Source organism: Rhinoraja longicauda, chromosome 28 (genome assembly GCF_053455715.1).
Source record: "Rhinoraja longicauda isolate Sanriku21f chromosome 28, sRhiLon1.1, whole genome shotgun sequence".
Taxonomy (NCBI): Eukaryota; Metazoa; Chordata; class Chondrichthyes; order Rajiformes; family Arhynchobatidae; genus Rhinoraja; species Rhinoraja longicauda.
Window position 1 is genome coordinate 5149653 of NC_135980.1, and position 19624 is coordinate 5169276.

Sequence of the window (19624 nt, forward strand, 5' to 3'; positions counted from 1 at the left end):
ACATTTATATCAAGCCAATTAACCCACAAACCTGTACATCTTTGGAGTGTGAGAGGAAACCAAAGACTTCGGAGAAAACCCACAAAGTCACGTGGAGAACGTACAAACTCCGTACAGACAGCACCCGTAGTCGGGATCGAACCTGGGTCTCTGACTGTACTTACTGCACTTACTGTACGCGCTGTAAAGCTGCAACTCTACCGCTGCACCACCTAAGTTCCCTAAGTTGCAAAATACATGCTGCTATGGCTGTAACTAGACAGCAGATAGAAGGGTCTTGACCCAAAACGTCACCCATTCCTTCTCTCCAGAGATGCTGCCTGTCCCGCTGAGTTACTCCAGCATTTTGTGTCTATCTTCAGACAAAATTTGATTTTCTATTATTTGTAGCAAAATCATAAATACAACTTCCTGGTTTGTGACCATTGGAAACCTTTTTCCTAAGTGAAGGAAGATAGGAATTAGTTTGACTCATTGAAGCTTATTCAAGATGACAGTCAGGCCTTGGTTTAAAGGGAGGGCCTTTCCCATCACCTGAGGCTAATCAGGTGTGTCAAGCAATGTCAAAGGTCACTTTGGATATCCTCCAGGTGCACCAATAAACTTGACATCCCATCATTTCTTCAATCATTCCTTTCCGTTAATCTGCCAGCCATCACTTGATTAAAATGTTGAAGCTCCCTTTCAGTCACTGAACTATTAACATCAACTTTCTGTCTTTCATACGCATTGTTCTAAATCTCTCCAATATCCTCTCTGTTCCCCCAGTCGTCACTGTTCCTCATTGTCCCGTGAAAACGCAACTCACATCCTGATGAGCTTCATCATCACTAAAGACAGCACCTCAAATTTCGTTTGGGCAGCTTGCAACCCAGCGGTATGAATATTGAATACTGAAAAGGGTCTCGACCCGAAACGTCACCCATTCCTTCTCTCCAGAGATGCTGCCCGTTCCGCTGAGTTACTCCAGCATTTTGTGTCTATCTTTGGTATGAATATTGATGTCTCTAAATTCAAGTAACCGTTGCATCCCCTCTCTCTCCGTCTCTCTCCCCGTCCGAGTCGTTGTACTAGTTTCACTGGTGTTCTGGTGAGTTTCATTGTCTGTGTTACTCGTTTTCACCTGGCCCACAGCTAACAATGGACCATTTCCTTGATCATATTTACCTTTTTGCATACAGTACCTTGTATTTCTTTGTTCTATATCGCCGGCACGGTAGCGCAGCGGTAGAGTTGCTGCTTTACAGCGAATGCAGCGCCGGAGACTCAGGTTCGATCCTGACTACGGGTGCTGCACTGTAAGGAGTTTATACGTTCTCCCCGTGACCTGCGTGGGTTTTCTCCGAGATCTTCGGTTTCCTCCCACACTCTAAAGACGTACAGGTATGTAGGTTAATTGGCTGGGTAAATGTAAAAATTGTCCCTAGTGGGTGTAGGATAGTGTTAGTGTACGGGGATCGCTGGGCGGCACGGACATGGTGGGCCGAAAAAGGCCTGTTTCCGGCTGTATATATATGATATGATGAAGAAAGGTCTCGATCCGAAACACCACCCATTCCTTCTCTCCAGAGATGCTGCCTGTCCTGCTGAGTTACTCCAGCTTTTTGTGTCTATCTTCGGTGTAAATCAGCTTCCTGTGCATACTTCATCATTAATTTGGTTTAAAGTCACCGGTCCATTGTAATTAACAACCATTGTAATGAATAAGATAGACAATTATTTTGGTTTTGAGCGTGTGTGTTAAAGGGCAACATAACACCATGTCCAACAAGCATTTAACACCATCACTCCATAAAATGACTTACCCTCTTTTGTTTCTAGACTGGGCGGCATCCATTTCTGATTAAGAATACAATAGACAATAGGTGCAGGAGGAGGCCATTCGGCCCTTCGATCCAGCACCGCCATTCAACGTGATCATGGCTGATCATTCTCAATCAGTACCCAGTTCCTGCCTTCTCCCCATACCCCCTGACTCCGCTACCCTTAAGAGCTCTATCAAGCTCTCAGAAATACAGAAAAGTAAAAAGGTTTATGAAGAAACTCAAATAATTGCAAAGTAAATCATTTGTCACAAATTATTTCTTTAATGGTTATTTTAATTCACAACTTTCGATTGCTCTTGTTAAACTTCCATTAGAGACATGCGTAGCTGCAGGTCTTTTAGCTTGTTGTGAAAGATATGCTAATATAAGATAATAGGAACCTTTTGGCATTTTATAGTCCTTGCTTGTAGATGATATTAAATATGTTTCAGTGGTTGAATATACGTGGGGGTCAGAGGTGAAATGTTTTACGGTAATTAATACTTGACAATTTTAATGCCAGGGCGTACACTAAAATATTTTCTTTCAAGTCTTTGATGCTTAGATACGTCACATACCACGCAAAGTGACTAGCCTCTTTATACTAGTGAGTTAGATGTTATGTGTACTTAAATAATTGAAATAAGAGGAATGTCCCAACACATCACCCAAAATTCAGAATAGATCAGGCACTCAGTTGACCAGTGATTGTTAAATGCAAAACTGTCCAGAGATGGCAGCATCCTTTCGAGGATGGATGCGTCAAATACCTCGGGTTAAATAATTAAGTGCATTACTTTGAGGTTCAGCAGCATTACTACTGTTGTGCTCCAGTCACCAGCATTGTATTAGGTTGGCTGCTGCCTTGAATATACAGCTTCTGCCGTTATCATGTGTGTGATGGTACAGTGCACATTGAATGGTTCATCATAGAGAACATTCCCTTGCATCAACCCGGTACTCTTGTTCAAGGCTGACCGCATCAAAAAAGTTCAGACATCTTCAGACTGCTCCTTCCAACTTGAAGACTTACTTTGTTTCATTTCATTTGGGCCAGAGTGTCTAACTCACGTCCAATAATCAGTGCGACGCGTTTTGGCCGCGGCCCATCGTTGGATGACATCTTCCAGCGACCGCTGCAGTCGGCTGAGAAAGAGATACGTGACATGGACTTCGAGTGGCTGGTTAAGTGTGTAATTGATACATTGATATAGTTTCCTTACATAGTGTCAAGAGCTCTTTCGATGTACGAGCCGGTAAAGCATTAGGTTGTAATCCCACGTGCGTGAGGGATGTTCCCTACGAGTACCGCTGGCAATATTTGTCCATGTCTCGCATCAGCAAGTCTTCCCTGGGATGCCAGAGCCTCACAAAGCTATTGTGCTCCAGGAGGATCCGGTTGAGAGTCTGCTCAAAGTTCACGTGTCTCCTTGCCATTATGATGTACTCGCGTTTCACCTGGATGTAGGGGCAGTCGCAAGCGTTTGGCACCCACACATACTCCCGGTGGACGATCGGGAACAGGTTCTTGTATGTTTCCTTGACTTGTACGTCGTATCGAGTCTCCGATCCCACGACTTTCTGCCCGACGATTCTTCCACGGAAAACTGTTGAGAAAAGGAAATCAGAGTGTATGCAACGCTGTACATGTACACAAAATGCTGGAGTAACTCAGCGGGGGACAGGCAGCATCTCTGGAGAGAAGGAATGGGTGACAATAGACAATAGACAATAGACAATAGGTGCAGGAGGAGGCCATTCGGCCCTTCGAGCCAGCACCGCCATTCAATGTGATCATGGCTGATCATTCTCAATCAGTACCCCGTTCCTGCCTTCTCCCCATACCCCCTGACTCCGCTATCCTTAAGAGCTCTATCTAGACGTTTCGGGTCGAGACCCTTCTTCAGACCGAGATTCAGGGGACTCTTGACTTAGACTGAAGAAGAGACTCGACCCGAAACGTCACCCATTTTAACGCCACCCTTTCCTTCTTTCCAGAGATGCTGCCTGTCCCGCTGAGTTTCTCTGAGTTTTGTGTCTATCTTCAGTTTTAACAAGCATCTGCAGTTCCTTCCTACACACTAGTATATATATATATATAATATATATATATATATATACTAGTTATATATATTACTATATATAGTAATTAAATAATAATCTAATTTAAGTAGCCTGACCTGCTGAGTTTCGTGTGTTAACCAGCATCTGTATTCCTTGTTTTTACATTTAAACCCTGCCTGCCCTGGTCGTTGAAACCTCAGCTGAATGAAGCTTTGTTATTTATCTCTTCTAACTGTGTCATGATCCTTCATCTCTCCTCTCACTCTTCTCTGCTCCATAGAGAACATCCTCATCTTCTCTACTCTTATATTTCAGCTGAAAATGTTGTCACCGCAACCATTCCGGTAAATGTTTTCAGTATCCCCCTGAATGGTGATCAGAATTGGATAGAATAATCTATCTGTGACTAACTAACATTTTACACAGCTGGTTCAGCTGGTTTCACTGACGTCCCACTGAGTTTTAGATTGTATTACTGGAGACCCATAGTGGGCCCCTACCTTTCCATGGCCATCTTTCCTGGCTTTGGTCTGTCTTTTTGCATACTTTCATTAATTTGTTCTCTGTACCTTTTCATATTCCTTGTTTACCTCGCCCGACTCTCAGTCTGAAGAAGGGGCTCGACCCGAAACGTCACCTAATCCTTTTCTCCAGAGATGCTGCCTGACCCGCTGAGTTACTCCAGCATTTTGTGTCTATCTTCAGTGGAGCGTTGCTGCTTTTGAAGATTGTGTCTCTATTTACAAAGCTTCAGATCCAACGTGCCCCATCACTTTCATGGAGTAAAGTAAATGTTTTTTTAAGCATTTTTTAATCGTTCTCATATTCCCTTTTGTAACCTCCCTGGTTAACTCCTCCCATTGCCAGCAAAACAGACTTGGCTCATCTGGCAGTATTCAGTTAGTAGCAGAATGTGGCATTAATCTGATACCCAACAGGGCAGTTAATGGAGTCCTCAAACACCCACAAGTATATTCAAAATGAGTACTTTCCCAATGTCCTGGTCAACGTATCCCCCTTCACGAAACCTTTAAAACCAGCTCCTCACAAGTTCTAGGAATAGAATTAGGCCATTCGGCCTATCGAGTCTACTCGGCCTTTCAATCTTGGCTGATCTCTGCCTCCTAATCCCATTTTCCTGCCTTCTCCCCATAACCCTTGACACCCAGTAGTATAAGAAAATAACTGCAGATGCTGGTACAAATCGATTTATTCACAAAATGCTGGAGTAACTCAGCAGGTCAGGCAGCATCTCGGGAGAGAAGGAATGGGTGACGTTTCGGGTCGAGACCCTTCTTCAGACTGATGTCGGGGGTGGGACAAAGGAAGGATATAGGTGGAGACAGGAAGATAGAGGGAGATCTGGGAAGGAGGAGGGGAAGGGAGGGACAGAGGAGCTATCTGAAGTTGGAGAAGTCGACGTTCATACCACCGGGCCGCAAACTGCCCAGGCGAAATATGAGGTGCTGCTCCTCCAATTTCCGGCGGGCCTCACTATGGCACTGGAGGAGGCCCATGACAGAGAGGTCAGACTGGGAATGGGAGGGGGAGTTAAAGTGCTGGGCCACCGGGAGATCAGTTGCGGCCCGGTGGTATGAACGTCGACTTCTCCAACTTCAGATAGCTCCTCTGTCCCTCCCTTCCCCTCCTCCTTCCCAGATCTCCCTCTATCTTCCTGTCTCCACCTATATCCTTCCTTTGTCCCACCCCCGACATCAGTCTGAAGAAGGGTCTCGACCCGAAACGTCACCCATTCCTTCTCTCCCGAGATGCTGCCTGACCTGCTGAGTTACTCCAGCATTTTGTGAATAAACCCTTGACACCCAGTCTGAGGAAAGGTCTCGACCCGAAACGTCACCCATTCCTTCTCTCCGGAGACGCTGCCTGTCCCGCTGTGTTACTCCAGCATTTTGTGTCTATCTTCAAAACAGGTTGGCTAATCATTCATTAGTTTATAGATGGTACACATTTCTTGACTACAGACACTCCCCGCCTTGAGCCATATGCGACTTACGTGAAGGGGGATACGTTGACCAGGACATTGGGAAAGCACTAATTTTGAATAAGCTTGTTGGTGTTTGAGGGCTCCTTTAGCTGCCGTTGGGTATCGACCTATGTGAACTCGCACTTACGTAAGCAATTCTCTAAGTTGAATACTGCTGAATTTCTGAGCTGTGAGAAAATGGGCGTTACGGCAGCAGTGAGCTACTGCCGAAGCATACAGCCGTTTCCACAAGCCAATCAGCTGTTCTCGTGGATGCGCCCACATGCCCCCCCCCACATCTTCTCATGGGGGTCTATGCTCATCCCATCTCGTGCGTCGCTCATAGTGTTTCCGTAAACATTTTCTTGCGCTATTGATTTGTTTTGTCTGCTGCAAGTCACACCTTGCCTATCCTTGCCTATCCTTGCCTATCCTTGCCTATCCTTGCCTATCCTTGCCTATCCTTGCCTATCCTTGCCTATCCTTGCCTATCCTTGCCTATCCTTGCCTATCCAAATACAATGGGGTATCATTTGTCCTCTGTTGTATCTGCAAAAAGTGGGAGGGTGGGAGGGAGGAAGGAAGAAAGGAGACAGAGACAGAGACAGAGAGAGACAGAGACAGAGAGACAGAGAGAGAGACAGCGAGACAGACAGACAGAGAGACAGACAGAGAGAGAGACTGAGAGAGACAGAGAGAGAGAGACAGAGAGAGAGACAGAGAGAGAGACAGCAAGAGAGAGACAATAAACAATTGACAATAGGTGCAGGAGTAGGCCATTCGGCCCTTCGAGCCAGCACCACCATTCAATGTGATCATGGCTGATCATTCTCAATCAGTACCTCGTTTCTGCCTTCTCCCCATACCCCCTGACTCCGCTATCCGTAAGAGCTCTATCTAGCTCGCTCTTGAATGCATTCAGAGAATTGGCCTCCACTGCCTTCTGAGGCAGAGAATTCCACAGATTTACAACTCTCTGACTAAAAAAGTTTTTCCTCATCTCCGTTCTAAATGGCCTACTCCTTATTCTTAAACAGTGGCCCCTGGTTCTGGACTCCCCCAACATTGGGAACATGCTTCCTGCCTCTAACGTGTCCAACCCCTTAATAATCATATGTTTCGATAAGATCCTCTCTCATCCTTCTAAATTCCAGTGTATACAAGCCTAGTCGCTCCAGTCTTTCAACATACGACAGTACCGCCATTCCGGGAATTAACCTAGTAAACCTACGCTGCACTCCCTCAATAACAAGAATATCTTTCCTCAAATTTGGAGACCAAAACTGCATACAGTACTCCAGGTGCGGTCTCACTAGGGCCCTGTACAACTGCAGAAGGACCTCTTTGCTCCTATATTCAACTCCTCTTGTTATGAAGGCCATCATTCCATTGGCTTTCTTCACTGCCTGCTGTACCTGCATGCTACCTTTCAGTGACTGATGCACTAGGACACCCAGATCTCGTTGTACGTCCCCTTTTCCTAACTTGACACCATTCAGATAATAATCTGCCTTCCTATTCTTACTGCCAAAGTGGATAACTTCACACTTATCCACATTAAACTGCATCTGCCATGCATCCGCCCACTCATACAACCTGTCCAAGTCACACTGCAACCTCATAGCATCTTCCTCACAGTTCACACTACCACCCAGCTTTGTATCATCTGCAAATTTGCTAATGGTACTTTTAATCCCTTCATCCAAGTCATCCAAGACAGCAAGAGAGAGAGAGAGAGAGAGACAGAGAGAGACAGAGAGAGAGAGAGACAGAGAGAGACAGAGAGAGAGAGACAGACAGAGAGAGACAGAGAGAGAGACAGACAGAGAGAGACAGAGACAGACAGAGAGGGACAGAGAGAGACAGACAGAGAGACAGAGAGAGAAACACAGAGAGAGACAGAGAGAGACAGAGACAGAGAGAGAGAGACAGAGAGAGAGGCAGAGAGGGACAGAGAGACAGAGAGAGACAGAGAGACAGAGAGAGACAGACACAGACAGAGACAGAGAGGGAGAGGGATGGATGGATGGATGGATAGATAGATGATAGCATGAAAATATGCCCTTCAGCCCACTAAGTCCATGCCGACCATCGATTATCCATTCACACTAATTCCATGTCATCCCTCTTTGACATTCACTCGCTACACACTAGGGGCAATTCACAAAGGCCAATTAACCTACAAACCTCCACGTCTTTGGGATGTGGGAGGAAACCATAAGACCTGGAAGAACCCCACGTGGGATTGAACCTGGGTCTCTGGCGCTGTGAGGCAGCAGCATTGCCAGTTGCACTACCGCGCCACCATTTCAATAGAAAATGGGTGGATAGGAAAGGTTTAGAGGGATATGGGCCAGGCACGGTCACATCCTAGCTTGGATGGGGCATCATGGTCAACATAGAGTAGTTGATCCCAAGGGCCTGTTTCTGTGCTGTATGATTGTATGAAACAAAACTTTACAAGCAGGGATCAATATGCATATCACTACATTGAATGTTGAACTCTTACTTTGTGCTTTGTAAATGGAAGTTTGTTCCTATCTGAGGAGTTTAGCTTTTCAGTTTAAGAGATACAGCGCATAAACAGGCCCTTCGGCCCAACAGATTCACAACGACCAGCAATTCCCGCATATTAACACAATTCTACACACACTATGGAAAATTTTACATTTATACCAAGCCAATTAACATACAAACCTGTAGGTCTTTGGAGTATGGGAGGAAACTGAAGATCTCAGAGAAAAGCCACGCAGGTCACGGGGAGAACGTAAAACTCCGTGCAGACAAGCACCCATAGTCAGTATTGAACCCGGGTGTCTGGCGCTGTAAGGCAGTAGCTCTACCGCTGCGCCACTGTGCCACCCGAACTGTATTGCTGTTCCTTCCTGAGACCCAGGGGGGAACATTAAGGGACAAGAGACTGACCTTTGGAAGGTTAGATCACATGGGATCCAAGGAGAGATAGCTGAATGGATAGAAAATTGGCTTCACGGAAAGAAGTAGAGGGTGATGGTGGAAGGTTGCTTCTTGGACTGGAGGCCTGTGACTAGTGGTGTGCCTCAGGGTGCGGTGCTGGGCCCGTTACTGTTTGTCATCTACATCAATGATTTGGATAAGAACATACATGGCAAGTGAAGATGGTTGTGAAAAATTGCAGCAGGATCCTGGTCGATTGGCCAGGTGGGCTGAGGAATGGTTGATGGCATTTAATACAGAGAAATGTGAGGTGTTGCATTTTGGGAAGTCTAATATGGGCAGGACCTACGCAGTGAATGGTAGGGCTCTGGGGAGTGTTGTAGAGCAGAGGGATCTAGGAGTACAGGTGCATGGTTCCTTGAAGGTCAAGTCGCAGGTAGATAAGGTGGTCAAAAAGGCTTTTGGCACATTGGTCTTCATCAGTCAGAGTATTGAGTATAGAAGTTGGGAGGTCTTGTTGTATAAGACGTTGCTAAGATTGCATTTAGAGTATTGTGTTCAGTTCTGGGCACCATGTTATAGGAAAGATGTTGTCAAGCTGGAAAGGGTACAGAGAAGATTTACGAGGATGTTGCCAGGACTAGAGGGTCTGAGCTATAGGGAGAGGTTGAGTAGGCTGGGACTCTATTCCCTGGAGCGCAGGAGGATGAAGGGTGATCTTATGTTATATAAAATCATGAGAGGAATAGATCGGGTAGATGCACAGAGTCTCTTGCCCAGAGTAGGCAAATCGAGGACCAGAGGACGTAGGTTTAAGGTGAAGGGGAAAAGATTTAATAGATATCTGAGGGTTAACTTTTTCACACAAAGGGTGGTGGGTGTATGGAACAAGCTGCCAGATGAGGTAGTTGAGGCTGGGACTAACCCAACATTTAAGAAACAGTTAGACAGGTAAATGGATAGGACAGGTTTGGAGAAATATGGGCCGTACGCGGGCAGGTGGGCCTAGTGTAGCTCGGACAAGTTGGCCGGTGTGGGCAAGTTGGGCTGAAGGGGCTGTTTCCACGCTGTATCACTGTATTTGCTTCTCTGTTGTAGTGGGCAGGTGAATAACTGATATCAGCAGCCCTGTTTAGGGTGAACAGACATAATCCCATCTATTCCGGACGTTCCTGTCCACCCTTTGTCAGTACAAATGCCATGTGCCTTCTGTTTTGGAAAGTACAAAACCAGCCAGTGCATAAAAACATGTTTTCCCTGCCACTCATGCTGTTAATCCCTTTATGTTCCGTCATTTTCACCAGCCCTTTCTAAATGGCCGGATGCCAAGGGTTGAGAACAGAATCAATGGCCGTGGTTATATTAATAGGCTGTTAAATGTTTCCACTATGTTAAATTAAACAGATGACACTGGGTGAAGGTGGGGAAAGGGAGAAAATCCGCATATAACGAGAGTTAACTGGGAGTCAGCTGCTGAAAACATCAAATCCAAACCTGGCAATCTGCCAGTCGTTGATTTACATCAGTCTGAAGAAGGGTCTCGACCCGAAACGCCACCCATTCCTTCTCTCCTGAGATGCTGCCTGACCCGCTGAATTACTCCAGCATTTTGTGATACCATTGATTTATCATATCATATCATATATATACAGCCGGAAACAGGCCTTTTCGGCCCTCCAACCGTGCCGCCCAGCGATCCCCGTACATTAACACTATCCTACACCCACTAGGGACAATTTTTACATTTACCCAGCCAATTAACCTACATACCTGTACGTCTTTTCTAGTTTTAGTTTAGTTTAGTTTAGAGATACAGCGCAGAAACAGGCCCTTCGGCCCACCGAGTCCACGCTGACCATCGATCACCCTTCCACAATAATTCTGTACTATCCCACTTTCACATCCATTCCCTACACTCTAGGGGCAATTTACGGAGGTTTAATTAAACTACAAAACCTTTGGGATGTGGGAGGAAATCAGAGCAGCTGGAGGAAACCCACGCAGTCATGGGAAGAAGATGCAAACTCCACATAGATATCAGCTGAGGTCAGGATGGAACCCGGGTCCCGGGCACTGTGAGGCAGCAACTTCACTAAGTTGCTCCACTGTGCTGCAAAATGGTGTCAGAAGGTTTTTTTCCGGCACGGTGGCGCAGCGGTAGAGTTGCTGCCTTACAGCGCCGGAGACCCGGGTTTGATCCTGACCACGGGTGCTGGTCTGTACGGAGTTTGTACGTTCTCCCCGTGACCTTGTGGGATTTCCCTGGGTGCTCCGGTCACCCTAAAGGCCTACAGGTTTAAGGTTAGGTTAGGGGTAGGTTAAATGGTTGCGATAACATTTGTAAATTGTCCCTGGTGTGTAGGATAGTGTTAGCGTACAGGGTAATCGCTGGTCGGCACGGACTCAGAGGGCCAAGGGGCCTGTTTCCGCACTGTATCACTAAATTACACGTGGCAAATCTCTGCATGGTGTTCCAGAAGAGAATCTATCGTACGTACTCATGGAAAACATAGAAACATAGAAAATAGGTGCAGGAGTAGGCCATTCGGCCCTTCGAGCCAGCACCGCCATTCAATGTGCTCACGGCTGATCATCCAAAATCAGTACCCCGTTCCTGCTTTATCAGCTTGCAGAACTGTAACTCCATACGCGTGATAATAAATAAACTGAACTAACCAAACTGGACTAAACTAAACTAAACTAGGAACTTATATTCTGTCCAACTATTTAAGTGGAAAAATAGAAAGTCGATTTCAGACCGTGTGTTACAACAGTGAGCAAGGGAGCAAAGGGCACATTCAAGACAAGTGTACTGCAGTGAAACTATGTCATTCTTGCATCTTTTCAACAAGAACTCTTTCTGAGATCAGTAACTTCACTCAATAATGACGACCGTGCTTTAAAGAAAAAAAAACACAACTTGCGATTCTTTGATTCGATCCCAAATTAAAACCCTCTCCTCAGAACGGGTCCAGAGAATAATTTATAACTTTTATAATTGGGTCCTGTTACTTTTAAAGTCATGGCCTTATTGAAGTCTTACCAAAATCTTTCTGGCAGTACTGTTGAATCCTTTGAGATTTTCCTTTTGACTTCTTGCACCTTCGACAGTAACCTAGATCAAAGGCAGACAGTAATTATTTCAATGAGTCAGACCTGTTCGTCCTAGTCTTGTCCGACACGTAGGTTGATGCTTCCAGCTATCAGAGGGAGCTTCAGCTCAGACGTTAAATCATTAAATCTTTCTTCTTGCTGCTGAAAGGAGGAGGGTGGGATCGTTATTGACTGTCAGAAAATCGACCTTGTTTGCACAAGTTCTGATTTCTTTGATTCCCGATAGCAGAACGAGGAGGATATATCAAACAGAATAGAAACGCGCTCTGTGTTTGGTCAGCTCTGACGAGGCTTTGCAGAGGAACATATTAATTGGGAAAGAAGTTCATAAGTTTGTGAGAGATAGGAGCAGAATTAGGCCGTTCAGCTCATCAAATCTACTCCGCCATTCAGTCATGGCTGATCTATCTCTCCCTCTTACCCCCACTCTCCTGCCTTCTCCACATAACCCCTGACACCTGTACTAATCAAGAATCTATCTATCTCTGCCTTAAGGAACAGGCCCTTCGGCTCACAACGTTTGTGCCAAATATGATGCCATGATAAAATAATCCGGTGGTGCGGCGGTGGAGTTGCAGTCTTGCAGCGCCAGAGATCAGGGTTCGATCCCGACTACAGATGCTGTCTGTATGAAGATTTTACGTTCTCCCCATGACCTGCATGGGTTTGCCCCCGGTGCTTCAGTTTCCTCCCACACGCTAAAGACAGACAGGTTTGTAGGTTAATTGGCTTCGTTTGAAGATTGTAAATTGTCCCTGGCGTGCAGGACGATACTAGTGAGCATGGGGATCGCTGGTCGGCACGGACTCAGTGGGCCGAAGGACCTGTTTCCGCGCTGTATCTACAAACTAAACTAAACTAAACACAGATGATGCCCAATCTACTAAATTCCTCCACCACTTTGATCAAAATTCCAGCATCCAGTCTCTTGCATCTCCTGGACCCATTGTGGTACAGTGGGTCCGAGAGACAGACAGGCAGAGCGGGGCAATGCCAGGAGTTTTAATCGTCATGTTATCTCTTTCTAGATGTTAACAATTCAGTGGCTGACAGGAAGCTTTCAAAGGCGACAGACTAAGGAATGTGTTTTGACTGCTGGGGAAAAGATCTGAGCGTGTTACTGCTAGTGAGACGTTATCAGGTTACACTCTACCAAAGCCACACATTTCCAAAGTAGACAGATTGATTCGGTAGGAACAGTACCTGTCTGATTAAACAGTGTTGCTTTTACATTGGTTATGCATCTCCTCATAACCGCAAAGTATGGAGCTTGTGCTAAATTACGTCAGCGGTCTTTTCACTCGCGGCATGGCGGCGCAGCGGTAGAGTTGCTACCTTACAGCGCTAGAGACCCAGGTTCGATCCTGGCTACAGGTGCCGTCTGTACGGATTTTAAACGTTCTCCCGGTGACCTACGTGGGTTTTCGCCGAGAACTTCAGTTTCCTCCCACACTCCAAAGACACACAGGTTTGTAGTTAATTGGCTTGGTATAAATGTAAAAATTGTCCCTAGTGTGTGTAGGATAGTTTTAATGTGCGGGGATTGCTGGTCAGTGCGGACTCGATGGGCCGAAGGGCCTGTTTCCGCGCTGTATCTCAAAACTAAACTCTTTACATAGATGTAACCTAGCCTGGAAAGACACAAAGTGCTGGTGTAACTCAGCGGGTCAGGCAGCATCCCAGGAAAACATGGACAGGTGACGTTTTAGGATAGGACCCTTCTTCAGACTGATTGCAGGTGTGGGGGGGGGGGGAAAGAAAGCTGGAAGAGTAATTTAGTCTCCTGTTTCTGGGCGATTGGGGAGGGGTATGGGGGGTAAACCCAGTCTGAAGAAGGGTCTCGACCCGAAGCGTCACCCAAATCCTTCTATCCGGAGATGTTGTCAGTCCAGCTGAATTACTCTAGCATTTAAATCTTCGGTTTAAACCAGCATCTGCAGTTCCCTCCCACAACAGGGATAATGGGGGATATGGTGTTTGGCTAGAAACAAAATGGCTGCTTTAGTGCCCATGACAGCCGTGCAGTGATATAACTACACACAGCTTGCATTTCACTGTACATCTTGTATGTGTATGTGACAAATAAACGACTTGACTTGAGCAGAATAAGCAGCTCTACGGCTCGCTATTTCTCACTACAATGGATCCATCAGGACAATAGACAATAGACAATAGGTGCAGGAGTGGACCATTCGGCCCTTCGAGCCAGCACCGCCATTCAATGTGATCATGGCTGATCATTCTCAATCAGTACCCCATTCCTGCTTTCTCCCCATACCCCCTGACTCCGTTATCCTTAAGAGCTCTATCCAGCTCTCTCTTGAATGTATTCAGAGAATTGGCCTCCACTGCCCTCTGAGGCAGAGAATTCCACAGATTCACAACTCTCTGACTAAAAAGGTTTTTCCTCATCTCTGTTCTAAATGGCCTACCCCTTATTCTTAAACTGTGGCCCCTGGTTCTGGACCCCCCCAACATTGGGAACATGTTTCCTGCCTCTAACATGTCCAACCCCTTAATAATCTTATACGTTTCGATAAGATCCCCTCTCATCCTTCTAAATTCCAGTGTATACAAACCTAGTCGCTCCAGTCTTTCAACATATGACAGTCCCGCCATTCCGGGAATTAACCTAGTAAACCTACGCTGCACGCCCTCAATGGCAAGAATATCCTTCCTCAAATTTGGAGACCAAAACTGCACACAGTACTCCAGGTGCGGTCTCACTAGGGCCCTGTACAACTGCAGAAGGACCTCTTTGCTCCTATACTCAACTCCTCTTGTTATGAAGGCCAACATTCCATTGGCTTTCTTCACTGCCTGCTGTACCTGCATGCTTCCTTTCAGTGACTGATGCACTAGGACACCCAGATCACGTTGTACGTCCCCTTTTCCTCCGTGGATAAAGCAACTTTGTGAACGCAAACCACTGTACGATTAAAGGCAGGGGCAAGGCGGAGAGCCACACACAGGAACATGAGTTTAGTCACAATTCTTAAAATGTACATACAATGTGAGATTATATATACATACACACACATGTTCGTCCCATCAAATTAAGGAGACAATGTGAGATTATACATACACATGCGCACAAATACCCACAGGCACACACACACACCTGCTTCCCATCAGATTAAGGACACGATGTAGGATTATACATACATGCACACACATGTTCTCTCCATCAGATTAAGGACATGACACATGCATGTCACTCCAACAGTTGGTATATTTAAGATTCATTGCTAGTCAACATAACGTATGATGGGATTGCTATTCCGTCACTGAAAATCAACTTTGTCGGGTTCACCAAAATATAACCTGTGAGGGATCGTCTTCATACAGGCAGGCCACTGGGCCTTCACAATCCATGGAATGTGAGCGATTGATCAGAGCTGCCCTTCGGTTTTCTACTCTCAATGTAGATTTTTAGATTTAGATTTAGAGATACAGCGCGGAAACAGGCCCTTCGGCCCACCAAGTCCGTGCCGCCCAGCGATCCCCGTACATTAACACTATCCTACACACACTAGGGACAATTTTTACATTTACCCAGTCAATTAACCTACATACCTGTACGTCTTTGGAGTGTGGGAGGAAACCGAAGATCTCGGAGAAAACCCACGCAGGTCACGGGGAGAACGTACAAACTCCGTACAGACGGCGCCCGTAGTCAGGATCGAACCTGAGTCTCCGGCGCCGCATTCGCTGTAAGGCAGCAACTCTACCGCTGCGCCACCGTGCCGCACTCTTTGTGGGGAGATTGCTCCAGGAGAACCCCACTCATCACCGAGTGTGAGCCAGGGGCAGAGGGGAAACACGGTGGCCCTAATGTTCATTAACACTCTTCTTTTCCCAACAGCCATGTTTTTATTTTTGTTACGTAAATTCAGCGGCTGTGGCCATTTGTAACACTGTACTTCACATTCCCACACTGAAGAAACAATTTCTAAACAATGAAGCCACTCTCTGTCAAACTTTCTTGCTTGTTTGAATTCATATCTTTTAAGCACCAGGTTTTTTGCAATTTCTTTATTGCGGCACGGTAGCGCAGCGGTAGAGTTGCTGTTTTACAGCGAATGCAGCGCCGGAGACTCAGGTTCGATCCTGACTACGGGTGCTGCACTGTAAGGAGTTTGTACGTTCTCCCCGTGACCTGCATGGGTTTTCTCCGAGATCTTCGGTTTCCTCCCACACTCCAAAGATGTACAGGTATGTAGGTTAATTGGCTGGGTAAAATGTAAAAATTGTCCCTAGTGGGTGTAGGATAGTGTTAATGTGCGGGGATCGCTGGGCGGCACGGACTTGGTGGGCCGAAAAGGCCTGTTTCCGGCTGTATATATATGATATGATGATATGATAAAGGGCTGTGCGCAATTTAATAAATTCATAAGTTCTAGGAGCAAAATTTGGCCGTTTGGACCATCATGTCTAGTCCGCCAGGCAACTTCAACTTCAACTTCAACAGCCTGACCGCGGGAGAAGACGGCAGGGGAAGAGAAAATACATTCTGGCCTTCCATCACAGTGAGGAGGTGACTGGAGGAGACTCACTGGGATGGATGTTTCTTTTTTTTGGTGTTTTTTTTTGTTTTGTGTTGGTTTGTGGTTGTGGGTGTTATTGCTTATTTTTATTGCTCTTATTGTTGGACTGTGGGTGACAAAATCTCGTCCAAAAGACTTGTTTTTTTTGGATGGCAATAAAGGTTATTCTAATTCTAATTCTAATCTATCTTTCCCTCTCAACCCCATTCTCCTGCCTTCTCCTCATAACCCCTGATACCCGTACTAATCAAGAATCTGTCAATCTCCGCCGTACAAATATCCATTGGCTTGGCCTCCGCAACCATCTGCGGCAATGAATTCCACAGATTCACCTCCCTTTCTTTCAGTTACTCAGCCTTTCACAGATCCAGATTCGATCCTGACTGCGGGTGCTGAACGTACGGAGTTTGTACGTTCTCCCTGTCACTGCGTGAGTTCCTCCGGATTCTCCTGTTTCCTCCCACATCCCAATGACTAGTGGGTTTGTGGCTTAATATTCCTCTTTAAATTGCCCCTAGTCTGTAGGCAGTGGTTGGGAAAGAAGGATAACATAGAACTAGTGCGAAGATAGACACAAAAAGCTGGAGTAACTCAGCGGACAGGCAACATCTCTGGTGAGAAACGTCACCCATTTCTTCTCTCCAGGGATGCTGTCTGTCCCGCTGAGTTACTCCAGCTTTTTTGTGTCTATCTTCGCTTTAAAGCAGCCATCTGCAGTTCCTTCCTACAGAGAACTAGTGTGAATGGGTGTGTGTGGACTCAGTGAGCCAAAGGGCCTGTTTCCATTTATATCTAAATAAAAACCTATCCCATGGCAGTCCCCAAATACAGTGAAATGTTTTGGGTGTGTGGTCTTAGTTAGGCTCGGGGGCTCGATCATTTTCACGGCAAAATATTACTCCATAGCAACAGAGTGCCAAGGATACGGGTTCGATCCTGACTATGGGAGCGGTCTGTACGGAGTTTGTACGTTCTTCTCGTGACCCACGTGGTTTTTCTCCGAGATCTTCGGTTTCCACCCACACTCCAAAGACGTACAGGTTTGTAGGTCAATTGGCTTGGTATAAAAATGTTAAAGTATGTCCCTGGTGTGTGTAGGGTAGTGTTAATGTGCAAGGATCACTGGTCGGTGCGGACACGGTGGGCTGATGGTCCCGTTCCTGCCCTGTCTCTTTAAACTAAGCTAAACAACCCTGTTAACTTATAGTTTGCAAGCAGTAGAATATTTTAGTCAGAACCACCACTGTGAGCCTGACGCAAAAGAACATTTTAATTGGAAACCTTTTGTCCCCCCTTGGTCTAATCGCATCGACATGGCAACGGGGATGTGACAACGGACTGCACTTGTCCAATATCTCCATAGCTGCACCCCTCTCCAGGGCCGTCTTAACGCATGGGCCTGATGGGCACTTGCCCGGGGCCCCACGAGCATAGGGGCCCCATGCTGATCTGTGTATGTTAAGTGACTTGCAATAAATAAATACTACTTTTAAAATGTAGGTTCAATAAGTGCTTTTTTCGCAACATTTTCCATCCCTAAGTGCTTCTCACAGCGATCTGTAAGTGCTTTTCGCAACAATGTAGCACCCTAAGTCCATCGCTAAGTGCTTTTCGGTAAGTGCTTTTCGCCGGCACGACAGGGGGGGGGCTGGTAGGGAAAGGGGGGTGGGGAGAGTAACGGTAGGGGCCCCAGTACATTGCTTTGCCCGGGGGCCCATAATGCTGTAAAAACGGCCCTGCCCCTCTCTTCCATTCATCACGCCCCTCCCCCCAACCTTTGATACACTGGCACTGCTGCCTTGAGCGCCCGAGACCCAGGTTCGATCCTGACCTCGGGTGTTGCCTGTGCGAGGTTTGCAGGTTCAATGGCTCTTTATTGTCACGTCTGCACAGCACAATGAGATTCTTTGGCACAGCCCACAAATGCTTCACTTTCCTGTTCAAACATTGGTCATCGGGGGGGGGGGGGGGGTATGTAACAGGCGCCTCCCAATTTAATTGGGGACGAATCTCACCATCATCTCACCACCTTCCATGCTATTCCTAGATTGGCTGGAGAGGAGCTTAAATCACACAGAGCTTATTTTCCCATCCTGTCAGAGTTAATGTCATCATTGGTATGTCTGTCTAAATGTTCAAGGAGGGAATCATCAATAGCACAGAGGCCACCCAAGGGCAGCCCAGCAGAGTTTACGATTGAATGGTGGAATAGATTTGATGGGCCGAATGGTCTAGTCCTGCTCCTATCACTTATGAACATGTTGTGAGTCAAACAGCACATTTCTCTCCACAATGTCACGTCTCAAACATAGAGTGGTACAGTGTGGAAACAGGCCCTTCGGCCCAACTTGCCCACAATGGCCAACATGTCCCATCTACACGAGTCCCACTCGCCTGCATTTGGCCATATCCCTCTAAACCTATCCTATCCATGTACCTGCTTACTTGCTTCTTAAATGTTGCCACAGTCTCTGCCTCAACTACCTCCTCCAACAGCTCAATCCATACACCTACCACCCTTTGCGTGAAAAGTTACTCCTTATTTATATATTAAATCTTTCCCACTCACTTTAAAAACTATGCCCTCTGGTTCTCACAGTGTCTATCTTAGGTTTAAACCAGCATCTGCAGTTCCTTCCTACATCACTAGCCAGGGCTTCCTCCCAAGGCTGTAATCAGTCTGACGACAGGGTCCCAAGCAGAAATGTTGTCTGTCCACTTCCTCCACAGACGCTGCCTGACCCGCTGAGTTCCTCCAGCATTTCGTGCTTTGCTCAAGAATCAAACATCCACGATTCCTTGTGGCATCACTCTAAAGTCTGGTTTATAGTGATACCAGATATAGGGAAGCTTTCAAAGCTCTCGACTGCAGATGCTGAAGTGTTTAGCTAGACTGTTGACTGTGAGGTGCTTTAGTAATTCCCCAGGGAATTCATTAAGAGAATTTGCATCTGTTGGAACCACCAAAACTATCACTTACCTTTGAGTTATTATCTATGGCCCCATTTATCTATCAGGATATTTGGTTTACATTAGAGCATAGAACAGTACAGCACAGGAACAGACCCTTCATCCAACAATGTCTATGCTGAACATGATGCCAAAACCAACTCTTATCTGTCTTCACATCATCAGATCCCTGCATTTAGAGATACAACGCGGAAACCGACAACGCCCACCGAGTCCGCGCCGCC

At 46.3% G+C, this 19624-nt stretch overlaps 1 protein-coding gene across 2 annotated transcripts in view; it reads right to left on the minus strand.

Moving 5' to 3' along the window:
• Positions 1-2074: 2074 nt before the first annotated feature.
• Positions 2075-19624, minus strand: part of adamtsl5 (ADAMTS like 5) — a 144167-nt gene continuing 126617 nt past the window's right edge. For both annotated transcript variants that reach the window (XM_078423593.1, XM_078423594.1), the window contains 2 exons: positions 11813-11884; positions 2075-3412 (listed from right to left, as the gene is read on the minus strand). In XM_078423593.1, the coding sequence (XP_078279719.1) occupies positions 3105-3412; positions 11813-11884 (380 nt within the window). In that variant the 3' untranslated portion in view covers positions 2075-3104. The remainder of the gene's footprint in view (positions 3413-11812; positions 11885-19624) is intronic.